This window comes from Cervus canadensis, chromosome 16 (assembly GCF_019320065.1).
Source record: "Cervus canadensis isolate Bull #8, Minnesota chromosome 16, ASM1932006v1, whole genome shotgun sequence".
In the NCBI taxonomy this organism is placed as follows: Eukaryota; Metazoa; Chordata; class Mammalia; order Artiodactyla; family Cervidae; genus Cervus; species Cervus canadensis.
Window position 1 is genome coordinate 56,241,690 of NC_057401.1, and position 18,684 is coordinate 56,260,373.

Consider the following 18,684-nt stretch of genomic DNA (forward strand, 5'->3'; position numbering starts at 1 on the left):
CTGGAAGGCGGCGGGAGCGCCCTGAAGCTGGGCTTCCCTGCGCGGAGGGCGCTCCGGCTCAGTCGAAGTCCAGACGGAGGCGGTGGCGTCTTCAACTGGCCGGAGGGACACGCTGGCCGCTCTCCATGGTCAGCAGGGGACATCAGGGCCTGGTCACGTACGTGCAGACCGAGCTGGGGAGCTCCAGGCCCTGTCAGACACCGGAGGGGACGTCGTGTGGTACCGAGAAGAAAGTGGGTGTGGGGAAGGAACGCAGAGAAGCGCAGGCAGGGCCGGGAGAGAAGTCCAGGAAAGCACAGGAATCTCTGGCGCGTTCTTCCGCTCCATCACCGTCCTTCCATGGCCTTCATTTGGTGCAAGGACGGTCCATGCTCGAAGGAACTGCCCCCGCCCTTCACGTTCACTCTGTGCCGCGGGAGAAGCAGCTCCCACGCGCGTCCGTGACCCTGGAGGCCGCGTGGCCTCGGCCACCAGCTCCGAGCTGCACGCTGAACCCTGACACGCTGGCCGGACGCGGGGGCGTTGCCTGGCAACCGGGCAGCGACGGGATTGGTCGCGCTCGCTCCCGTGACCTCGCCCCTGGAAGTGGCGCGCTCGGCCCCGCCCCCGCCGAGGCGGAAGTGGAGCCACCTGCCACCGCCCGCTTCCCAGCCGCGCCTTAGCAGTACCTCAGCCCCGCCGCTCCTCGGCCCATGGCCGCCTACCCGTACCGCCCGGGCCCCGGCGCCGGCCCTGCCGCGGGCGCCGCGCTGCCGGACCAGAGCTTCCTGTGGAACGTCTTCCAGAGGTGCGGCCGACCGGGCGGGCGGGCGCGGGCAGGCCTCCCCTTCCCTCGGTGTCAGCCCCGGGCCTTCCCCGTCCTGCCCCTCGGCCCGCAGTCCGGCCTCCTCCTGGCGCCCTGGCCGCGTGGCCTGCAGTCCAGCCTCCCTCCTGGCGCCCTCGGCCTGCAGTCCGGCCTCCCTCCTGGCGCCCTGACCCCCTCGGCCCGCAGTCCGGCCTCCCTCCTGGCGCCCTGGTCCCCCGGCCTGCTCCGTCCCCCCAGCTTTGACCTCCTCTCCGCCCCCGGGCACTTCCCGGAGCGCAGAGCGGCCGTCCGGAGGCTCGGCCTCCGTCCTCTTCCCCCGAGAGCGGGGCCTTTGCTCTGGGACGAGGGTCTCCCGGGGACGCTTGTTCAGTTAGGGGAGCAGAAACGCGGGCTCGCCGAGGCTGCCTGACACCAGGCGGGGAGCCAGGCCCTGGCTGTGCGCAGGGGACCGTCACCGCAGTGTCTTCGGTACCCGGTCGTCCTTCCAGCGAATCGGCGCCCCATGCTAGAGTGATTCAAGGTCAGGGAGTGACTTAGGTGTCTAAGAGAACCTTTTCCTGTTTGTGAAAAGGACAAGATCTGGGTGGAATTCAGACAGGCTGTGGGAGAAAGGCTTGAGAGAAACGGAGAAGCAGCTTGGCCTTCGGCAGGGGAGTTCCTCAGACAGTGAAGGAGACAGGCTTACTTATTCCCCAGGGGACTGTGGGAGTGCGATAGTCTAGCAGCCAAAGGGAAAGAAGCAGGGAAATTAATTTAGGATCGACAGGAGAGGTAAACCTTGGTTCTGGCCCTGTATTGCTTTTCCTGCACTTTGAATCGCCAGTTTAACTAATCTTAATTTTGTAGGGTTGATAAGGACAGGAGCGGTGTGATATCCGACAACGAGCTTCAGCAAGCACTGTCCAATGGTGAGTGCACCGGCCATCTGGACTTGTGAACTGCAGGCCTGACCACCCATAGTAAATAAATTCTTTCCTGGATTTATTTTCCGTATCATTAAGACTTAATCCCTGGCTTGTGGTGGAGGGCTTCCAGGTTTGTTTTGTCGAGTGCTTTCTTGGGTGTCCTGTCAGTGCTTCTCCGAGTCCTTGCTGAGCTGGGGGGCAGCTGCATGGAGGTCACAGGAAAAGCCTGAGAGTTGGAGGCTGGGGTGTGGGCTTCAGGAACCTGGCTTTGTACAGCCGATGGTCCTCCCGTTTATTGAAGGCTGTTGAATTTCTCTGGTAACTGCATCTTGTGACTTCCGGGGAGGGGCACCAAGGTCCCACTGACGGGGAAGCAACTGGGGATGCTGGTGGCCCTGCAGCCGGATCTCGGGGCTCAGGCTTTTCAGTCAGTGAATGCTAGTCATCCAGACGGGGGCGAGAAGATCCCAGCTCTTTGTGCCGGTTCTGGGGGCACACCTTAGAGTCACCTTTTTGCTGGTCTCAGCGTGATTAATCCATTGACGTGGAGACCTTACTTCAGTAATTACCTGACTTGAAGTAGAGACCTTATTTCAGTAAATACCTGACTGTGTTTCCCTTCTTTTGATCCATCAGATACCACTGTCTTTTTCTGGTCCTTAGTTTGTGGTGTCTTCCAGAGGGGTGCCATTTAAACTCGAAGAGGGATTGATTTTAAGAGGTAATGACGATGCTGAAAGGCTCACCCTTACCAACGAGAGCAGGCTGGTGTTGTGGGAGGTGGACGGTGCCTCCCAGGCCTGCACTTGGACTGGAAGGGAGGTGTGCCCCCACTGTGGGTACTCCTCTGTTGCTGTTGGTGAACGGTTGGTATTTACAGGATCATACAGGTAATACTGTCTCTTGAGGATGTCAGTACTGCCTCCAGTTCAGCTGGTTGTTAAAGCAAATGGCTCTGTCAGAACACAGCCTTGAACCAGGAGCCTGCTGGAGAGGGAACGTGTTTTAACCCAACCACTAAGTGTGTATCAGGACCATCTCAAGGTGACCCTGTGGAGTCACTTTTCTTGATTTGCCCTGAGGGATTCCTCAGCTTCTGTTGGGGCTGGGTAAGAACTTACTGGTAGTCACTTAGCCCAGAGGGAGGTAGGGACTCCCTCCCCCCACCTGCCGTGGCTCCTTCTCTCCTCCCTGGGGGTGTGCTGGGTTTTGTGTGGAGCAACTTGTGACGGCTGTTCTACCTGTTTTGTGTGTATCTTATAAACTGTGATTTTTTTAACCAATCACATTTTCCTCTTCAAATTAGCTGCTAAAATTTTTGAATTTCTAGCTCACCAGTGCCGCAAGCTGAGAATTTTAAGAGGTAAATTTTACTGATAGTCAGGGACCCCTTACTTTTTTAGGCTTTTGTCCTCCCATCCTGCATAACGAGAGTTTGCTTTGTTTTTGCTGTGCTGTGAATATCTTTGTAAATTCTATTAGGCTTTTTCTGCAGGAAGTCTGGTTATGAATGGGTACTGATCACTCATCCTTTCTCAGCCCCAGAGTAGAGGTAGGTCGCACACTGGAATCAGGATGTGTGCCCACATAGCTAGGCGCTCCCCCCACACCTGGCGCCATCCCACCTGCCTCCTCCTGTTGGCCCCCTGAAGGCACAGGCCCGCTGTGGCTCTCACTCCGACCGAGCGGGCTCTGCTCCTCCTTCCAGGATGCCCGCCATTCCTCCTGGTCTGGGCGCTCCTGTCTCTGCACCCACGGCCCCTCCCTTTCCTTGGGTGCTGCCTGTTTCCTCCTCTCCTTCTCCTGGAGTTGTATCTGCAGCTGTCTCTGGCTACTGGGCCTCAGCGTCCTGGAGGAAGTTCAAGCTGGTCTCTAGTTTTCAGTTGTATCATGTTTCCCAGCCTCAGTCACTGAGGATGGACACTGAGTCAGTTCTCTTCCTGCTCCTCGAATTCCCAGAGTTGTTAAGATTGGAGTTATTTTGACTTTCAGTTTTCTCCCCGGAATGGACCTCTGTTTTCATATTGCTAAGTTGCTTCAGTTGGGTCCGACTCTTTGTGACCCCATGGACTGCAGCCTGCCAGGCTCCTCCGTCCATGGGATTCTCCAGGCAAGAATACTGGAGAGGGTTGCCATTTCCTTCTCCAGGGGATCTTCCCAACCTAGGAATTGAACCTGCGTCTCTTAGGTTTCTTGCATTGACAGGCAGGTTCTTTACCATTAATGCCACCTGGAAAGTCTGTTTTCCTATTAGGACTAGAATATTATTTCAGGAAATTAGTTTATTACTGGTGGAAAAGCTGAAAGCACGAAAGAGCATGGCTTCCCTCTTCTGTTAGCTCTGCGCCTCTGAGGCACTGCTGGAATCAGCTGAAACTGCCCTGAGGAAGTCCTCGTGGGCCCGGCACACTGAGTCCTTATGTCTTCTTTGCTGGGGGAGCTTTCCCACAGCTGCTGTCAGGGAGGTGTGGTTAAGAGGTGCGAAGAGACGCAGGACTGTCTTGCCATCTAAAATAACATGTCACAAACTATCTTCAGTTAGGTACTTTTTAAAAAAATTTTTACTTCCACATTGTTACTTCGAATTATTGGAAATTAAATTTGCTTAAGCCCCTTTTTTTGTACTTCTGTAGGTTTGCAGTAACATAACATTGGTATACTTTGAGAAAGCATTTTTCAGACTGGACTTTATTTATTTATGGCTGTGCTGGGTCTCCGTTGCTGCAGAGGATTCTTCGTGGTTGCAGTGAGCGGGGTCGCTCTAGTTACGGAGCCCGAGCTGCTCACTGCGGCGCCTCCTGTCAGGAGCACCGGCTCTGGCGCGCGTAGCCGTGGAGCGCGCGCTTAGTTGCTCCGTGCCTCGAGGGATCTTCCTGGGTGGGGGATCGAACCTGTGTCTTCTGCACTGGCAGGTGGATTCCTTACAATGAGCCACCTGGGAATCCCTAGTTGGACTTTAAATAATAGGTCATATAATACATTCTTTTTGAGGTGTTTTTTATAAAAATGGACTTCAGCTCTCCTAGAGACCCAGCAGTAGTGCCTCTTTGAGGCTGTAGGTGAAGGTGACTGGTGGGATATGGAATTTCTGACCCTGAAGAAGCACCAGGGTCCTGGCAGAGTCCACGTGAGCCTGCAGGGTGCGCCCAGCCTGCCTGCGTGGCTCCTGCTTCCCCCAGAAGGGCTGAGCGGCCGGCTCTGCTGCAGTGAAGTGGAAGGGGACGGCCGGTGGTGCTGTGAAAGGTCCAGATCGTCTGCTGATTCAGTGTTGCTGCTGGATGCCATGACGACTCCACCCACTAACCTCTCACTGAAATCCACGTCTGTGCTAACAGGATGCAATTTCTAGAAAGAAAACTCTGGAGAGCAAGAAGAATATATTATCACAGAGCAGAGTGGCATTTTTCTCCTTTGAGAAAGAGTCCGATATAAATTTGTTAAAATCATCTGTATTCCTGAGGGTTGCAGGAAAACATCTTGAGCTTCTGGTGTGACCCCCCCCTGCCCCTCACCCACCGCCATGGAGCTGTGGCCCTTTCGTGTTCGAATTATGGGTGAAAAGAGTTATGTGTCCTCAGTGTACATGGAAATACTGTGTGTGTTTCTGTTTTCTTTGGTTCTTTCGGATGAGACTGAGGCAAGACTTATAGGAACAGAGACCATATATTTCTAAGTAGAAGTCTGACAGGAAATCTTTTGCAGGCTTGGCTGTGACATTCCTAGACGCGTTGGTTACCGAGGAAAGCGGGTGGGAATGTTTGAAATTGGGGTTGGCCCTGAAAGCTGCGTGAGGGTCACTGGCACCGAAGGGACTCTTCCTGCCCAGTGTGTCCTGGGCACCCAGCAGGCTGTTAGGTCTGCTTCTCCGCGTCGCAGTGCATTTTCTTACAGGAGGTTGTAGGTTTTCAGGCTGACCCTCTGTTGTATTTGATATCTAGCATTACTGAAGCATTAAGTGCAGCGTCACGAGGGGCTGTCAAGCTTTGATGTTTAGTCTGAGGCCACAGGACCCGGCACGCAACAGAGAGTCTGTTCACTGTTGGATGTTGTTGTGACCCCTTGGTTTCTGTGGCGAGTCGGCCCGGTTTGGGTGGCAGGAAGGGCCAGTTAAAGGACCAGGAACCTGCCTCTGCCTCCTGAGCTGGCCAGCCTGCGGGTCTCCTGTCTCCGTGCCCGGCTCAGCCCAGGGTGGCCTCTACTGTCCCCAGTTTCCCATCCTCCAGCTCTGTCAGCTGGAGCTCCAATCCACCCACATGTGCCTCCACAGGGGCCTGGCCTTTATCTTGCAAAGTGCCTGTGTTTGCAGCATCATTTAACTGTTTTACTCTAGTCACTTCTGTTTAAAATTCATTTGCCGATGTGACCAGGACGCCCTCCTCACAATCGGGATGAGCAGTGGGCGCAGCTTCCTCTTCCAGAGTCTGCGGAATGCTGCGGCCGCGCACGGGCCCCCGGCGGGCGGTCCCTGTGGACTCCTGGTGTGGGCACAGCCAGCATCAGAGGGAGGCTGTGGGAGGCAGGAAGAGTCCAGCAGCTGCATTTGGTCCCTCGGGCTCCAGGTACCTGGTGAACATTCCATCATCACAGCTTATGAAGGGTTCTAAATTACTAAATCTGTCAGAGTGAACAGTTCCCTTCATAACAGATGTTTGGTAAGATCCCATTACTGTTCTGAAATTGATCATGGAATGATGCATTCTGTTCACAGTTTCAGAGAAGACAGTGTGTTGCCCAGCCTGTTGCTTTAGGAGGAGCTCGTAAGCCTGTCTTCACGCTGCAGTTTCCAGAGCTCTTGGGCAGGTTCACTCACCGTGTGTGCAGCCGCTGTGGGCGCATGGGCAACGCTGGTCCTGGAGCGGTGGTGCCCCTGGGGGTGGGGTTTTCTGAAGTGCGGTTGTGACACTCCTAGCAGGGCTGAGCACCCTCTTCTCAGCTCACCTGGTGCTGTGGGTCTAGGAAGTTCAGTGAGTGGTAAAATAGCCGTTTCTAGTTATAAAGTGAGGAGGGGCGAGCTGCCGGGTGCAGGTCTTCATGAGCAGCTGTGAACGTGTGGCTGGACCGGAGTGACTCTTGGGCAGCGTAGACAGGACCCGTCGTCTGGGGGCAGCCTCCCCACTGAGGTCTTGTGGCTCTCAGGTCTTGATGTTGAAAGCTACTTACTTTCTCTGGCTTTTGGGGTTACAAACGGGATTCAGAGATTCTGCTCTGTCTTAATTCCTGCTGTTTGTTTCAGGCACCTGGACTCCGTTTAATCCAGTGACTGTCAGATCGATCATATGTAAGTATGGGCAACCCCGTCGGGCCTGTGCTCCTGGCTGATTGTCTTCCGGGTGTCTCGCCTGCCCCACCATCCCTGAGCCTTCACTCAGCGTCCGCTGTGTGCCCCGCCCTCATTCCCGCACATGCTTCCGTTCCCCCTGGGTTGCGCAGCTGTGACTGGAGGAAGCAGCTGAGTTCTCACGTGATGAGTCACTCCGCTGGAGTGACTTCTGTGCACCCCAGGAGCAGTTCAGTTTCCTGAAGAGGCAGATGGCGCACTACGTTTTGTTACCAGTGTCTCAGACTGAGATTTCATACATGCCTGTCTGTCCATTTTGCATGCAGTTATATGTAAATGTAGTTACAAGTTCTTATTTGGACCTGAAATGAGGTTGATTTTTTAAAAATGAAAGGTGGATCTTGCTTAAAAAAAAAGAAGAACCCAAAAGCCGGTAGTCTTTTTCTCATTGGAACGGGCCTCCCTGACCGAGCCCTCTAAGGAGCTCCCCCTTGGGTACGCGAATCCTCTGGGGGATGGATGGGCAGCTCCAGGAACCAGACCTGAGCCTGGAGGGTTGGGGTGGGCTCCTTGACCCTTCTGCACCCTGGTTCCTTCCCAAGAGCGGGCATGCCCAGCTTCTGAGGAACATCCCTCTGTGTAAATCATTCTTATTGTGGATCTACCAGGGTGTTCGGTTTGCACATCCCTCTTCACAGCCGCCTCACGCCCGCCTGGCTGCTGTAGGGCTGGTGTCACCACAGCCCCTGGGGACCTGCTGGCCGAGTTCTGGGCTGGTCCTGGGGGAGCCCAGCCTGCAGAGCTGTGGGTGCCCCTCTGCCCTGGTTCCTGCTGAGCCGTGCCCTTTCGCTTCAGCCATGTTTGACAGAGAGAACAAGGCCGGCGTGAACTTCAGTGAGTTCACTGGTGTCTGGAAGTACATCACGGACTGGCAGAACGTCTTCCGCACGTACGACAGGGACAACTCGGGCATGATCGACAAGAACGAGCTCAAGCAAGCCCTCTCAGGTTTCGGTAAAACACTTGTCTTGACTGCATAGCTATTTCATTTTGGAGCCAAGGGCCATAACGTGTATCTTGTTGCTTTGTTCAGCTTAATGATTTGAAAGTAGCCTATGTGAAATTTTGTTTACATTGCAGTTTTACATTTTTGATGTTTCTTTATTATGCAGGCTTATATTTGACTTGGGGGCTTTTATGCGGTTTTCCATCCAAAATGAGATAAGGGCTATGCAGTTTTCTTTTGTGAAGTGGTGTCGCAGTCACGCTGAGAATGTGGCTTTCAAAAAGTTTAAAGTGAATGAGTCAAGATAAAACAGCTTACATATATAAAGCAGCTTCTGTTCCCTGACATGAGAATACACGGACCGATGATAAAATGCCCACAAAAGACGAGTCCGTGGGTTGCATGGAGCACAAGCGTGAGCACGGAAGCCCTCATTCTCAAGTGTGTACAGCCTGCGTGCTTGCTGTGCTGTGAGCGGTGCTCCCATGGTGCCTTCCAGAGCGGTCAGCAGGCCTGGTCCCGGGGCTCATCTGGGCCTGCGGGGAGCTTGGGGTTCATGAGGAGGGACGCAGTCATTGCACCAGAATTCTGGTTTGACGGGCGTGAATCCCCCGGCCCTGTGTTCGCTGGGCCCTCCTGTTAAGAGTCCAGTGTACTTTATTCTGGCTGTTTCTGGTTTCAGTGACAAAGTACGTTTTGATCCTTGTGGTTATCGCTGTGCTTCTCCCCCACCCCTCTTGCTCTGTGTTTGTCCTTTGCGGCTGTCTTCTCCTCTTTGTCTCTGTCTTGCTTTAGAGACTGTGGGACCCCACAGGAGTTTGTTTCATGAGCCCACCAGGAGCAGGTCAGGATTTGGGCAGGACATTGGCCCCGGGTTCTCTGGATTAGAACTTGGAATGCAGCTGACCTTGCTGTGCCCGTAGGTGGGGGGCTGAGCGTTAGGGGTGTCCCCCACAGAGCAGTCCTGGGCAGGAGGGAGCTGGAGGCCTGGCCGACTGGAACCTGGACCCTCTGAATTAATTTCCAGGCTGGTGCTCTCAGCACCGACCACAGTGTTTCTAACCTTGTCAGGCCTGGAACCCACTTTTTCTTAGTGCCAGCACCCGTCATGTCCTGGACTCGGGCTGGAAACCGAGGCTGACCAGCCGGTCTCTGGCTCTCTGGCCTGCGAGTCCTGGTCAGACCCAGGAGGTCAGATGCTGATAGGCTGCACAGTGTGGGGCAGAGCCAAGAGCCTTCCTGACTTTCAGCTTTTCCTGGAGGAAGGACATGCTCTGCTGCAGCATTTCTTCAGTTATTCCGCAGGTTTCCTTCCTGCCCTTGGTCCTCCATTTCTCAGGACTCCTCTGGCTCCTCATCTCCCACCCAAGGTGACTTGTCAGCCTTTTGCCGGTTACTTGTTAGTAACTATTAGAAGCTTTGCCCTGGTAGTGAAATTTCCTCTTTTGTTTTTAAGACCAAGTGTCTGTCAGTCAAGCTGGAGCTGCTCAGCAGACGCGTGAGGGAGTCAGGGCGGCTGAAACCCTAAGGTGCCCTCTGACCTCTCACCCCCCTACATGGGGTCTCAGGCCAACCCTGGCAGGGCTATGTGACCCTGAATGGTCCACCTGCTGGATTTGATGGTCCATCTGTTCATCTTTTAGGCTTTTATTCCTATTAGGTGCTCCATAATAGGAATAAAAGAGCCTCTTGATAACGGTGAAAGAGGAGAGTGAAAAACCCAACTTAAAACTCAACATTCAAAAACCTAAGATCATGGCATCTGGTCCCATCACTTCATGGCAAGTAGATGGGGAAACTATGGAAACAGTGGCAGACTTTATTTTCTTGGGCTCCAAAATCACTCTAGATGGTGACTGCAGCCATGAAATTAAAAGCCACTTGCTCTTTGGAAGAAAAGCAATGAGCAACCTAGACAGTGTATTAAAAAGCAGAGACAGCACTTTACCAACAAAGGTCCGTCTGGTTAAAGCTCTGGTTTTTCCCGTAGTCACGCATGGATGTGAGAGTTGGACCATAAAGAAAGCTAAGTTCCCAAGAATTGGTGCTTTTGAACTGTGGTGTTGGAGAAGGCGTTTGAGAGTCCGTTGGACTGCAGGGAGATCCAACCAGTCATCCTAAAGGAAATCAGTCCTGAGTCTTCATTGAAAGGACTGATGTTGAAACTGAAACTCCAATACTTTGGCCACCTGATGCAAAGAGCTGACTCATTTGAAAAGACCCTGATACTGGGAAAGATTGAGGGCAGGAGGAGAAGAGGACGACAGAGGATGAGATGGCTGGATGGCATCACCGACTCGATGGACGTGGGTTTGAGCAAACTCCTGGAGTTGGTGATGGACAGGGAGGCCTGGTGTGCTGCAGTCCATGGGGTTGCAAAAAGTCAGACACGACTAAGTGACTAAACAGCATGTTTTGCATGCCAGGTGCAGAGACTGGAAAGTAAGATGTATGTAAGGCAAGGCCACACACTCCACTCGGGGGGGACAAACAGTCCTGCTGTCCCTGACAAAGGCAGGCTCCCCACCACAAGCGCCCCTCCAGCACTCCCGCCCCAGCCCTGCACCCAGCCCCTGGCAGCCTGAATCCAGCATGGTTTGTGGGGACATCATGCAGGGGCAGTGAGCCTCCAATTACTCGTCACCCTCGTTGGCTGCTTTCCATCTTGTGCTGCACCTGCTCTGCACCTTTTAATGCAGCGGAGTCCAAGCCCTGCCACACACGCGCCCACTCTGCATCCCAGAGCCCGGGCCATCAGCTGCCCTGACCAGGTCAACGGCGTCTTTATGGTCGGGTTGACCAAGTTACGGCCCTAACAGGGCCATGGCAGCCCCCACCCCTGTCTGTGCCATTGGCTGCGTCTGTCCACTGCCATAGTTTCTGACTGGCATCCGCTTTTCTTCCTGGTGCTGCAAGTGGGCGCTGGGTGGTCAGTGGAGGCACCAGGCCACCTCGCTAGCTCTTAGGGAAGAAGGGATTGTTCCCTCCACTGGAAGTACAGCCTTGGGGTAGGGGGCATTCTAGGAGGACGTGCATGACACGCAGTGAGGTGGCCGGCAGGGTTTCCGCCTGCCTCACCGGCCTAGAACAGGCTGCTGAGGTGGGCCCACATCTGGGATTTGGAGGGTGGAGTGGGCCCAGCGGGTCAGTGGACCCAGTGGCACCTGTCTGGTTCCACGAGCCCCGGTCTCCGTAATGCTGTGTCCCTGTCACCGTCTCGCCGTCCTTCCCCAGCCTGGGTGGGAGCCCGTGGGACAGCGAGGGCTGGACAAGCGCTGCCCTGTGCCAAGTCCCAAGTGCACGCTCCAGCCTGGCCTCTGTCTGGCCACAGGCTGTGCCAGGTGTAGGAGGGTCCTGTCTGCTGCTCAGCTGCAGGGCCGGGGGCCTGGATTAGTTCACGGGATGTGAGGAGCTCGCTGACCACTCTGGAAGGTACTGTCACGTGTGTGCACATTTGACTTTTTCAGTAAAGTGATGAAGTGCTTATACAGGTAATTAACTGTGACATTCACTCAGATAATAGGTGTACCTATCCTTGCAAAGATTCCAGCGAGACTGAAAAGTGGTAAAAATATTTTGCACCTGGATGTTGTCTCCTGAATAAGTAAGGAAGCCACGGTCACACGGGTGGTGAGACTGGGGGGTGGGGAGGGAAGGGCTGAGAGAGCCAGGGTATCCCTGCTGGAGGCCAGGCCGCTCAGGCACTGGAGGGGGAGTCGAGTCACCGGGATGGCCCTCCGGAGCTCCGTCTGAGTGCAGCTGCCGCATCCTCGCAGCCTTGACGTCCTGATGTCAGGGAAAGGCTGATGCGGCGGAGGGGCCATCAGTTAACTTCCTGTCCTTAAGTTTACACTTTGTCTCCTTGGGAGCCTTAGTGAGGTTTTATTTTGCAAAGCATTCTCTAGCAGCGAATAATCCAGGACAGCTGAGTTATTGACAACTTCACCACTAGGTTAAGAATGAAGTAAAGTTTACCAGTAGGGGCTTTTAAGAAGGTTGATATTTCAGAAGCCCCTGCAGGGCGACTGTAGCGCTGGAGTTGGTGTGAACGAGTGATTCCGTGGTCCCTCCAGGAGGGCGCCTCCGTGGGGCTGAGGGCACAGTGCAGAGACTCTGTGGAGCTCTCGGCGCTTTGCCATGTGCTTGCCCCCGGGCCTGACTGGGGGGCCCCCGTTGTGTTCTTGGGGGTGGGGGGAGACTGGGTTCCGGGGCGGGCATGGGGCTGACTCTGCCCTCCCCCCTGCAGGGTACCGGCTCTCTGACCAGTTTCACGACATCCTCATTCGGAAGTTCGACCGACAAGGCCGGGGGCAGATCGCCTTCGACGACTTCATCCAGGGCTGCATCGTGCTGCAGGTACCACCACCAGAAGGCCCGGGGTGGTGGGCAGTGGGCACCTGAAGCCCCGTGCTTCGGCAGTTGAAGCGAGTCAGACGCATAAGACTGCCTCTAGAACCTACAGAAGTGAGTGTGCTTTTTGGAGAAGTAACTAGTTCTGTTAAATAGAGGTGTAGACAGCGTGTCCCTCCTCCCCTGGAAACCCTGAGAGCCGTGCATTTGGAAGGGATCCAGCGAGCGGTTTACATGAATACCTGGTGTTGTGTTGTGTTTCTTCCTGAGTATTGGAGAAGGTTTTATCGTGAGGCTTGCTCTGCGCCCTCACGTGAGGCTCGCGCCCCAGCAGGAGTCGGGAGCAGTGCCTGGTGGGCTGATGATTGCAGTGCCCGCCGCCTCGCAGGCCTCTCCGAGCTGGCTCCTCCTGCGGTCCCTTGGCTCACCCAGGAGGAACCAAGGGCGGGCACGCCCTCTGAGGGTGGAGGCAGCAGCACCTGACCCGCCTGGCTGTTCCCACACAGGCCCTGCTCCTGTCTCCAGGTGGGGGGCCAAGTTCCTTAGATTTCAGCTTTAGAAAACGCAGTGAATTGGTGTAAACCCTTATGTCTCTCAGAGTCTTTATTGTGAGAAGTCTCAATAATAATAATAGCGAAGACAACCCATGTGCCCATTATTTAGAGTCAGCAGTTACCACCTCATAGCCAAGTCCATATAATACTCCATTAGCTCATAATTCTGACACAGTTCCATTTATGGGAAGCAAATGTGTTTTCCAGAAGTATTTCAGTAGAACCCGGCCCTGAAAGACACCCTTGCTGTTTACATCCAAACCATTTTGATGTCTTTAGAATCTGCAGAGAGGTGTGCAGGGCATGAGGTTATCAGTGTGACTGGTAACCTGGGGGACATTCTCAGGGCTCTCCTTTTCACAGCGATAGTTGAATGACTGAGGTTTCTCTCCCTGACCTGCTGTCCTGATTTCTTTCCTGGGGAATCTGGGCCGGCCAGGCCCTGTGCTTCGGTGGCTCATTGGAATGCCAGGTGTCTCCCTCTCAGGGTCTGGTGAGGTGAGATTACAGGGCTTCTCTGGTGGCTCAGACAGTAAAGAATCTGCCTGCAATGCTGGAGACCTAGGTTCGATCCCTGTGTTGGGAAGATCCCCTGGAGGAGGGCATGGCAACCCACGCCAGTTTTCTTGTCTAGAGAATCCTGTGGCCAGAGGAGCCTGGCGGGTGGCAGTCCTGGGGTCGCAAGGAGTCGGATACGACCGAGCGGCCAACGCTTTCGCTTCTGTGCTGTCAGAATGTGTTAGGAATAGGTGTGATATAGAAATTTCACCAGGATCTGTGGGTTGGGATTTTCATTTGAGGTTATGTCCCCTAAGTAACCAGCTGATCCTTATATCTGCATAAGCAGAGGTCATCCTATGTCGCTTTCAGCCCCTGGAATAACAGGGTCTGAGTCCTCTCTGCCTGTAGACTGAGCACAGACTGTGGGCTGCCCGCTGTCCAGGCCTGGTGTCCCTGCCCCCGCCCCTTAGAGAAGGAGCCCAAACTCTGCACAGAGATGGGGGTCAGAAAGGAAAGGCTCAGCTGCAGGCCACCTGCAGAAAGTCCTCAGAAGCCCTCAGAGGTGTTTTCTTTCATCTGCCTCTTTTGAGAAAGAAAAAGCCTTTTTGAAAGTTGTTTTTATGAAACAATGTGAAAAGTGGTAGAAATCTTCACGTGTAAAGAAAGGGAAACCACGCGTGTCTCCCAGCAGAGGGGACTGCTGCTGTAGTTTCTGTGGTCTGTATCACACCAGCGCTGGCCACACAGGAAGCTCCAGCTCACCCCCACGTGGACCGTCACCTGGGTCAGCCTGTTGATTGTTGGCCATCGATTGCCCAGCTTGGGACAGAGAGGGCCGGAACTGGAGATGGGTGCGGGAGGCTCAGCTCACAGGCCAGGCTGCAGCCTTGCTCGGTCCTGGGGCAGGTGGACAGGCAGCTGCCAAGGTCTCAATGAGACTGGGCTCTGTCTTCTCCTGTCTGGGTTCTTCTGAACCTGTGGTGGTTTCCAGCTTCTGTCACTCAGGCGGCGCTGACCTGGCCGCCCCAGTCCCTGTGGTCTGGTTGCTGGACTTGTGAGCTGACTGAGGGGGAGCCCTGGGGGCTGGTCAGCCAGGAGGGGATGGGGAGGGTGGGCATCGGGACAAGGGACTGGGCTGGCACAGAAGACCCCACCCTCTGGTTCTGCGGCCAGGCTCCCCCCCGGGGGGGCAGGTTCTTGGGGCCCAGTGGGGGCTGGTTTCCTTTCGTCCTGAGAAGCCTGTCGCCAGAACAGAGGGGAGCCTTCAGGGAGGGTCCTGGGAGAACGGTCTTAGGGTGGGAAAGGAGGACCCAGGCACATCACCCACTGTGGGGAAACCTTGTTCTGGGGCCAGAGGCCCTACCAGGACCCGGGGCTGTGGCCTACACACTGGGCTCCCCCCATCGCCCGCTGTCCTGCCCGACCCCCATCTCCTGGGCGGACCGGCCTGCCCTGGGGGTTGTCAGGGACACCTGCCTTGCCTCCCTGTGCTGGGGGTGTGGGATGTGGAGACAGGAACTCTTCTGAAATTGGGTTCCTGAATGTCTGTTTACCAATACACTGTGTTCCTTCTGTTTGGTAAGTGTCAGGTCTAAATACATGCTGTTTTTCCTCAGAGGTTGACAGATATATTCAGACGCTACGATACAGACCAGGACGGCTGGATCCAAGTGTCATATGAACAGTATCTGTCCATGGTCTTCAGCATCGTATGACCCTGCCTTTCTGCAAATACCAGCATGACTTATGGAAAAAAAAAGACTGAAAATGCCAAATCTCTTACCTTTAATGAAACAGACATCAATGCAGTTAGATACTGTTCTTTCTTTAAATTTTGTATAACTACTGTTTGGGGACCCAACTGTATATATGTGGATAAGCTGGTTAACGTTTCCCACTTGTAACAATAGTTATATCTTTCCTTAGATACAGACATTTGATATGAGGCTGTTTAATTGTGCCATGAGATAACATAATAATGTTTCAGGTATTCTGCTTGCAAAAAACTTATCATGTGCTTTTTTAGATAGCTCTAGTTCTAGAGTGGAAATACTTTATTAGCCATTAGGAACTTTAAATAATATGGAACTTGCACAGAAGGCCACTCACGTGCCTTACTTTTTAAAGGGGGTTTACTGTATTCACTTGAATGTGCAGCATAAGCAATAAAGCACACGTATCCTTGTGCCCGTCTGTCTCAGCTGCACTCACCTGGAGCTCCGAGGGGTCCAGCAACCTGGGGTGTCCCCTGGCCCTGGTCATGGGAGTCCCAAGATTTGTCCATCCTCTGTGACAGGAGTTGGTTTACATTTGGTAAAACTTTGGAAATACAAATCCAAGTTTAATTTGGAAAGGAGTGGTCTTTCTTTCACTTACTAATGATGTACCTCTGCCCTCTGATGGACTTGATCAGAGTTTTTCACACGTGAATGTGGAGCAGGGGTGCAGCCGGCCCCGCCCTGTGTGCTCAGCATCCAGCCGGCCCGGGTCCCTGCACCCGCCCCCGCAGATTCGCTTCAGGCTCCTGTGCCCTCGCCCTTTAAAGGTGCCTCCCTAAACCAGGATTTGGGGCTGGGGCTGTGAGATTTGGGCTGGGCTTCTGGGTGGGTGTCAGTGACCCATAAATGGATCTGGGGCATCAGAAACTGGGGGTCCATTTTGGGGGACCTGTGCTGGTGGCAGATAGGAGCCTGGGGAGCTGTGAGTTTTATCTGCAGTGTCTGATTACAAGGAACATCACTGAGCACAGTACCTGGGGTTGAGATAAAGAATCTGTGGGGCTCCAACTGGCCTTGTGAGCTCATGGTCGGAGGTCCAAGGGGTTCTCTGAGGATTCCACGCCTTTACCCTTCATGGATCTCTACACTTGACCTTTACCCTTCATGGATCTCTACACTTCGAAACACTTCTGAGGACACCAGCCCACATTCACAAGTTGTACTCCGGAGGTCGGTTCCCAAATTCCTGACTCTTGAGGCCCGGGACATCCGGGTGTGCAGCTTGACTCATCTTGTACCTGGTACCCACTGCCTCAGCCAAAACTGCCCCTAGTCTATCTCCCTGTCTCCCACTGGATGGAGGTATAGACAATGTGACCCACTTCCCCTCTGGAGGTTCCCCAGTAGCAGAGGTGTCGACAGTGGACCCACTTCCCCTAGAGGTTCCCCAGTAGATGCAGGTGTAGACAGTGGGCCCACTTCCCCTGGAGGTTCCCAGTAGATGGAGGTGTAGATAGTGGGGCCCACTTCCCCTGGATTCCACAGTAGATGGACGTGTAGACACTGGCCCACTTACCCTGGAAGTTCCCCAGTAGATGGAAGTGTAGACAGTGGGTCCCTCCTCCCCTGGAGGTTCCCCAGTAGACAGAGGTGTAGACAGTGGGCCTATTTCCCCTGGAGGTTCGCCAGCAGACGGAGATGTAGACAGTGGGGCCCACTTCCCCTGGCGGTTCCCCAGGTGTGGATAATTGGTCCCCAGTGGGTGGAAGTGTGGACAGCATGGTCCCTCTCCCCTGGGAGGTGCCATGCTTGTTTGTCCCATGAGCTCTGGCCTGCACAGATAGCAAGCTTAGAGGGAGGGCAGGCATCCGGCATTTGCACTTTGGGCCCCTGTGATGTGGGCCGCTCACCATTCTCTGTCCTCCCCACCCCACCCCCCCGCCCCCACCGCTGCAGTACCTTAGGCCCTGGATTCCCCCTGGACCCCAGTATCCGGGATCGCTGAAGCTGGTCTGGGGTGACAGCAATTCCCAGCTTCACTGAGGAACCTGCCCAGTGCATGGTCTGCCTTCAATTTCTGGAGATCCCTGGGGCCTGTGCCCAGACAGAGCAGACATTGAGTTGCCTGCTCTCAGTGTGGGCCGGCCGCAGTCAGGGACCTGTGCACGTGTGATTGGGGACGTCCCCTGATTCAGGGAAGTGAGGGAGAGGGAAGTTGCAGAATTGCAAAGAGGTCTGATGTGATACAGATGTGCTCAGGTGGCACAGTACACAGAGTTGGTGCAGGTACACGAGCCAGTGGTAGACACACACAGGCGGGTAGTAGGGGTACTCATAGGCACTTCAGGCACACAGGTGGGTGGTCTGGTATATACTCTGCACGGACCCTCAGTGGACTCTTGGGTTTGTACCAGTGCACGTACAGGTGGGGGTGTGCGGGCTGGGAGCGCTGCTGCCGCGGGAGAGGCAGGTGAGTTAAGGGCTGGGGGGTCCCCAAGCCCCACCCAGGCCGCCCAGGCAGGCGCGCAGGAAGATGGGGACCCCTTCCCTCCAGGGCCACACCTGACTGGTCTCAGCACCAGTCGGCCACACGGGGGCGGTGCTGTGCCACCTGGAAGACCGCCTGACCCTGGGTCTCACCCAGACCCGAGCTCTGACTGCAGGCGTGGAATTTCCAGAAGCAACAGAGAAACCCGAGGGATCAGGGCACCGGTCGTGAGGGTGGAAACAGCTCTGGGGCTTTTTCTTTGTCAGGATGCTCCACGCTCAGGCCGGCCCAGGGCCCCTGAGAGTCGGTTCGGGGATGGGGCAGAGGAAGGGTTGCCGGGAGGCCGGCCCAGCCTCGGTAGGGGGGAGGGGTGGGGGGGAGGGGTGGGGGGGAGGGGAGGGGAGGTGAGGCTTGGGACTGGCCGTGCAGGAGGCCAGGCCATCTGCTGCCTCATGCCTGGTCACGCAGCCCCGCCCCTGGCTGCCTTCTCTCGCGCTCCTTCCCCACGGGTGTCATGAGCTGATGACCCAGCTCCGTGTCTGACTCCCAGGAACATGACGGATGTGCCCGAGATGCCGCTGTTCTCACCTAGCTTCCAAGCCCAGTTCTCCATGAAGAAGGTGATCGTCCGGCCACCACCCTGGTCACCACTCGTCACCACAGCCAGCTGGGGGAGTCACCTGCGCAATCCAGGTGAGCCTGGTCAAAGGGGGAGCAGGCAGGGGCCCAGGGTGGGGTGTCGGGGGCTGCAGGCGGAGCTGATGTGAGGAGCAGTGTGCGATGTGGCTGCTCTCCCCTTACGGGCAATTGTGAGGGTGACTGTGAACGTGAAAGTTTGCCAGGGCGCACGTGAGGATTTCATCGGTGTCCAGGCTGGAGGCTCCGGGAAGCCAGCCTGTGTGAGTCTGAACGTACCTCTTGGGAAAATGGGTAAAGGCAGAGATTCTTACCTGTTGTATGATGGTTAAAATATACATAACAGAAAGTTTACCATTTTAACCAGCTTTAAGTGCGCAGCTCACCGGTATGAAGTGCACGCAGTGTTGTGCAGTCTCACACTACCTTCCCTGTGACTCTCC

At 55.0% G+C, this 18,684-nt stretch overlaps 2 protein-coding genes across 3 annotated transcripts in view; both read left to right on the forward strand.

Moving 5' to 3' along the window:
* Positions 1-601: 601 nt before the first annotated feature.
* Positions 602-15,586, forward strand: PDCD6 (programmed cell death 6). 2 transcript variants are annotated; one of them, XM_043489139.1, is made up of 6 exons: positions 602-787; positions 1,652-1,713; positions 6,944-6,988; positions 7,844-8,002; positions 12,241-12,350; positions 15,016-15,586. In XM_043489139.1, the coding sequence occupies exons 1-6, from the start codon at positions 693-695 to the stop codon at positions 15,112-15,114; spliced, it is 570 nt and encodes a 189-aa protein (XP_043345074.1). In that variant the 5' UTR covers positions 602-692; the 3' UTR covers positions 15,115-15,586. The 2 variants fall into 2 exon arrangements, with proteins under 2 accessions (XP_043345074.1, XP_043345075.1); XM_043489140.1 differs by having other exon boundaries at positions 606-787; positions 7,844-7,996.
* Positions 15,587-15,747: 161 nt separating this feature from the next.
* The window catches only part of AHRR (aryl-hydrocarbon receptor repressor), a 93,292-nt gene continuing 90,355 nt past the window's right edge, over positions 15,748-18,684 (forward strand). The window contains exons 1-2 of the mRNA XM_043489133.1: positions 15,748-16,347; positions 18,156-18,298. Coding sequence (XP_043345068.1) covers positions 16,202-16,347; positions 18,156-18,298 — 289 coding nt within the window. The 5' untranslated portion in view covers positions 15,748-16,201. The remainder of the gene's footprint in view (positions 16,348-18,155; positions 18,299-18,684) is intronic.

Bases quoted from the DNA above. Each gene is read 5' to 3' on its own strand.
- PDCD6 (XM_043489139.1), top strand. From the start codon at position 693: ATGGCCGCCTACCCGTACCGCCCGGGCCCCGGCGCCGGCCCTGCCGCG. The intron at 6,989-7,843 runs GTAAGTATGGGC...CTTTCGCTTCAG, and splicing joins GACTGTCAGATCGATCATAT to CCATGTTTGACAGAGAGAAC. The intron at 8,003-12,240 runs GTAAAACACTTG...TCCCCCCTGCAG, and splicing joins GCAAGCCCTCTCAGGTTTCG to GGTACCGGCTCTCTGACCAG.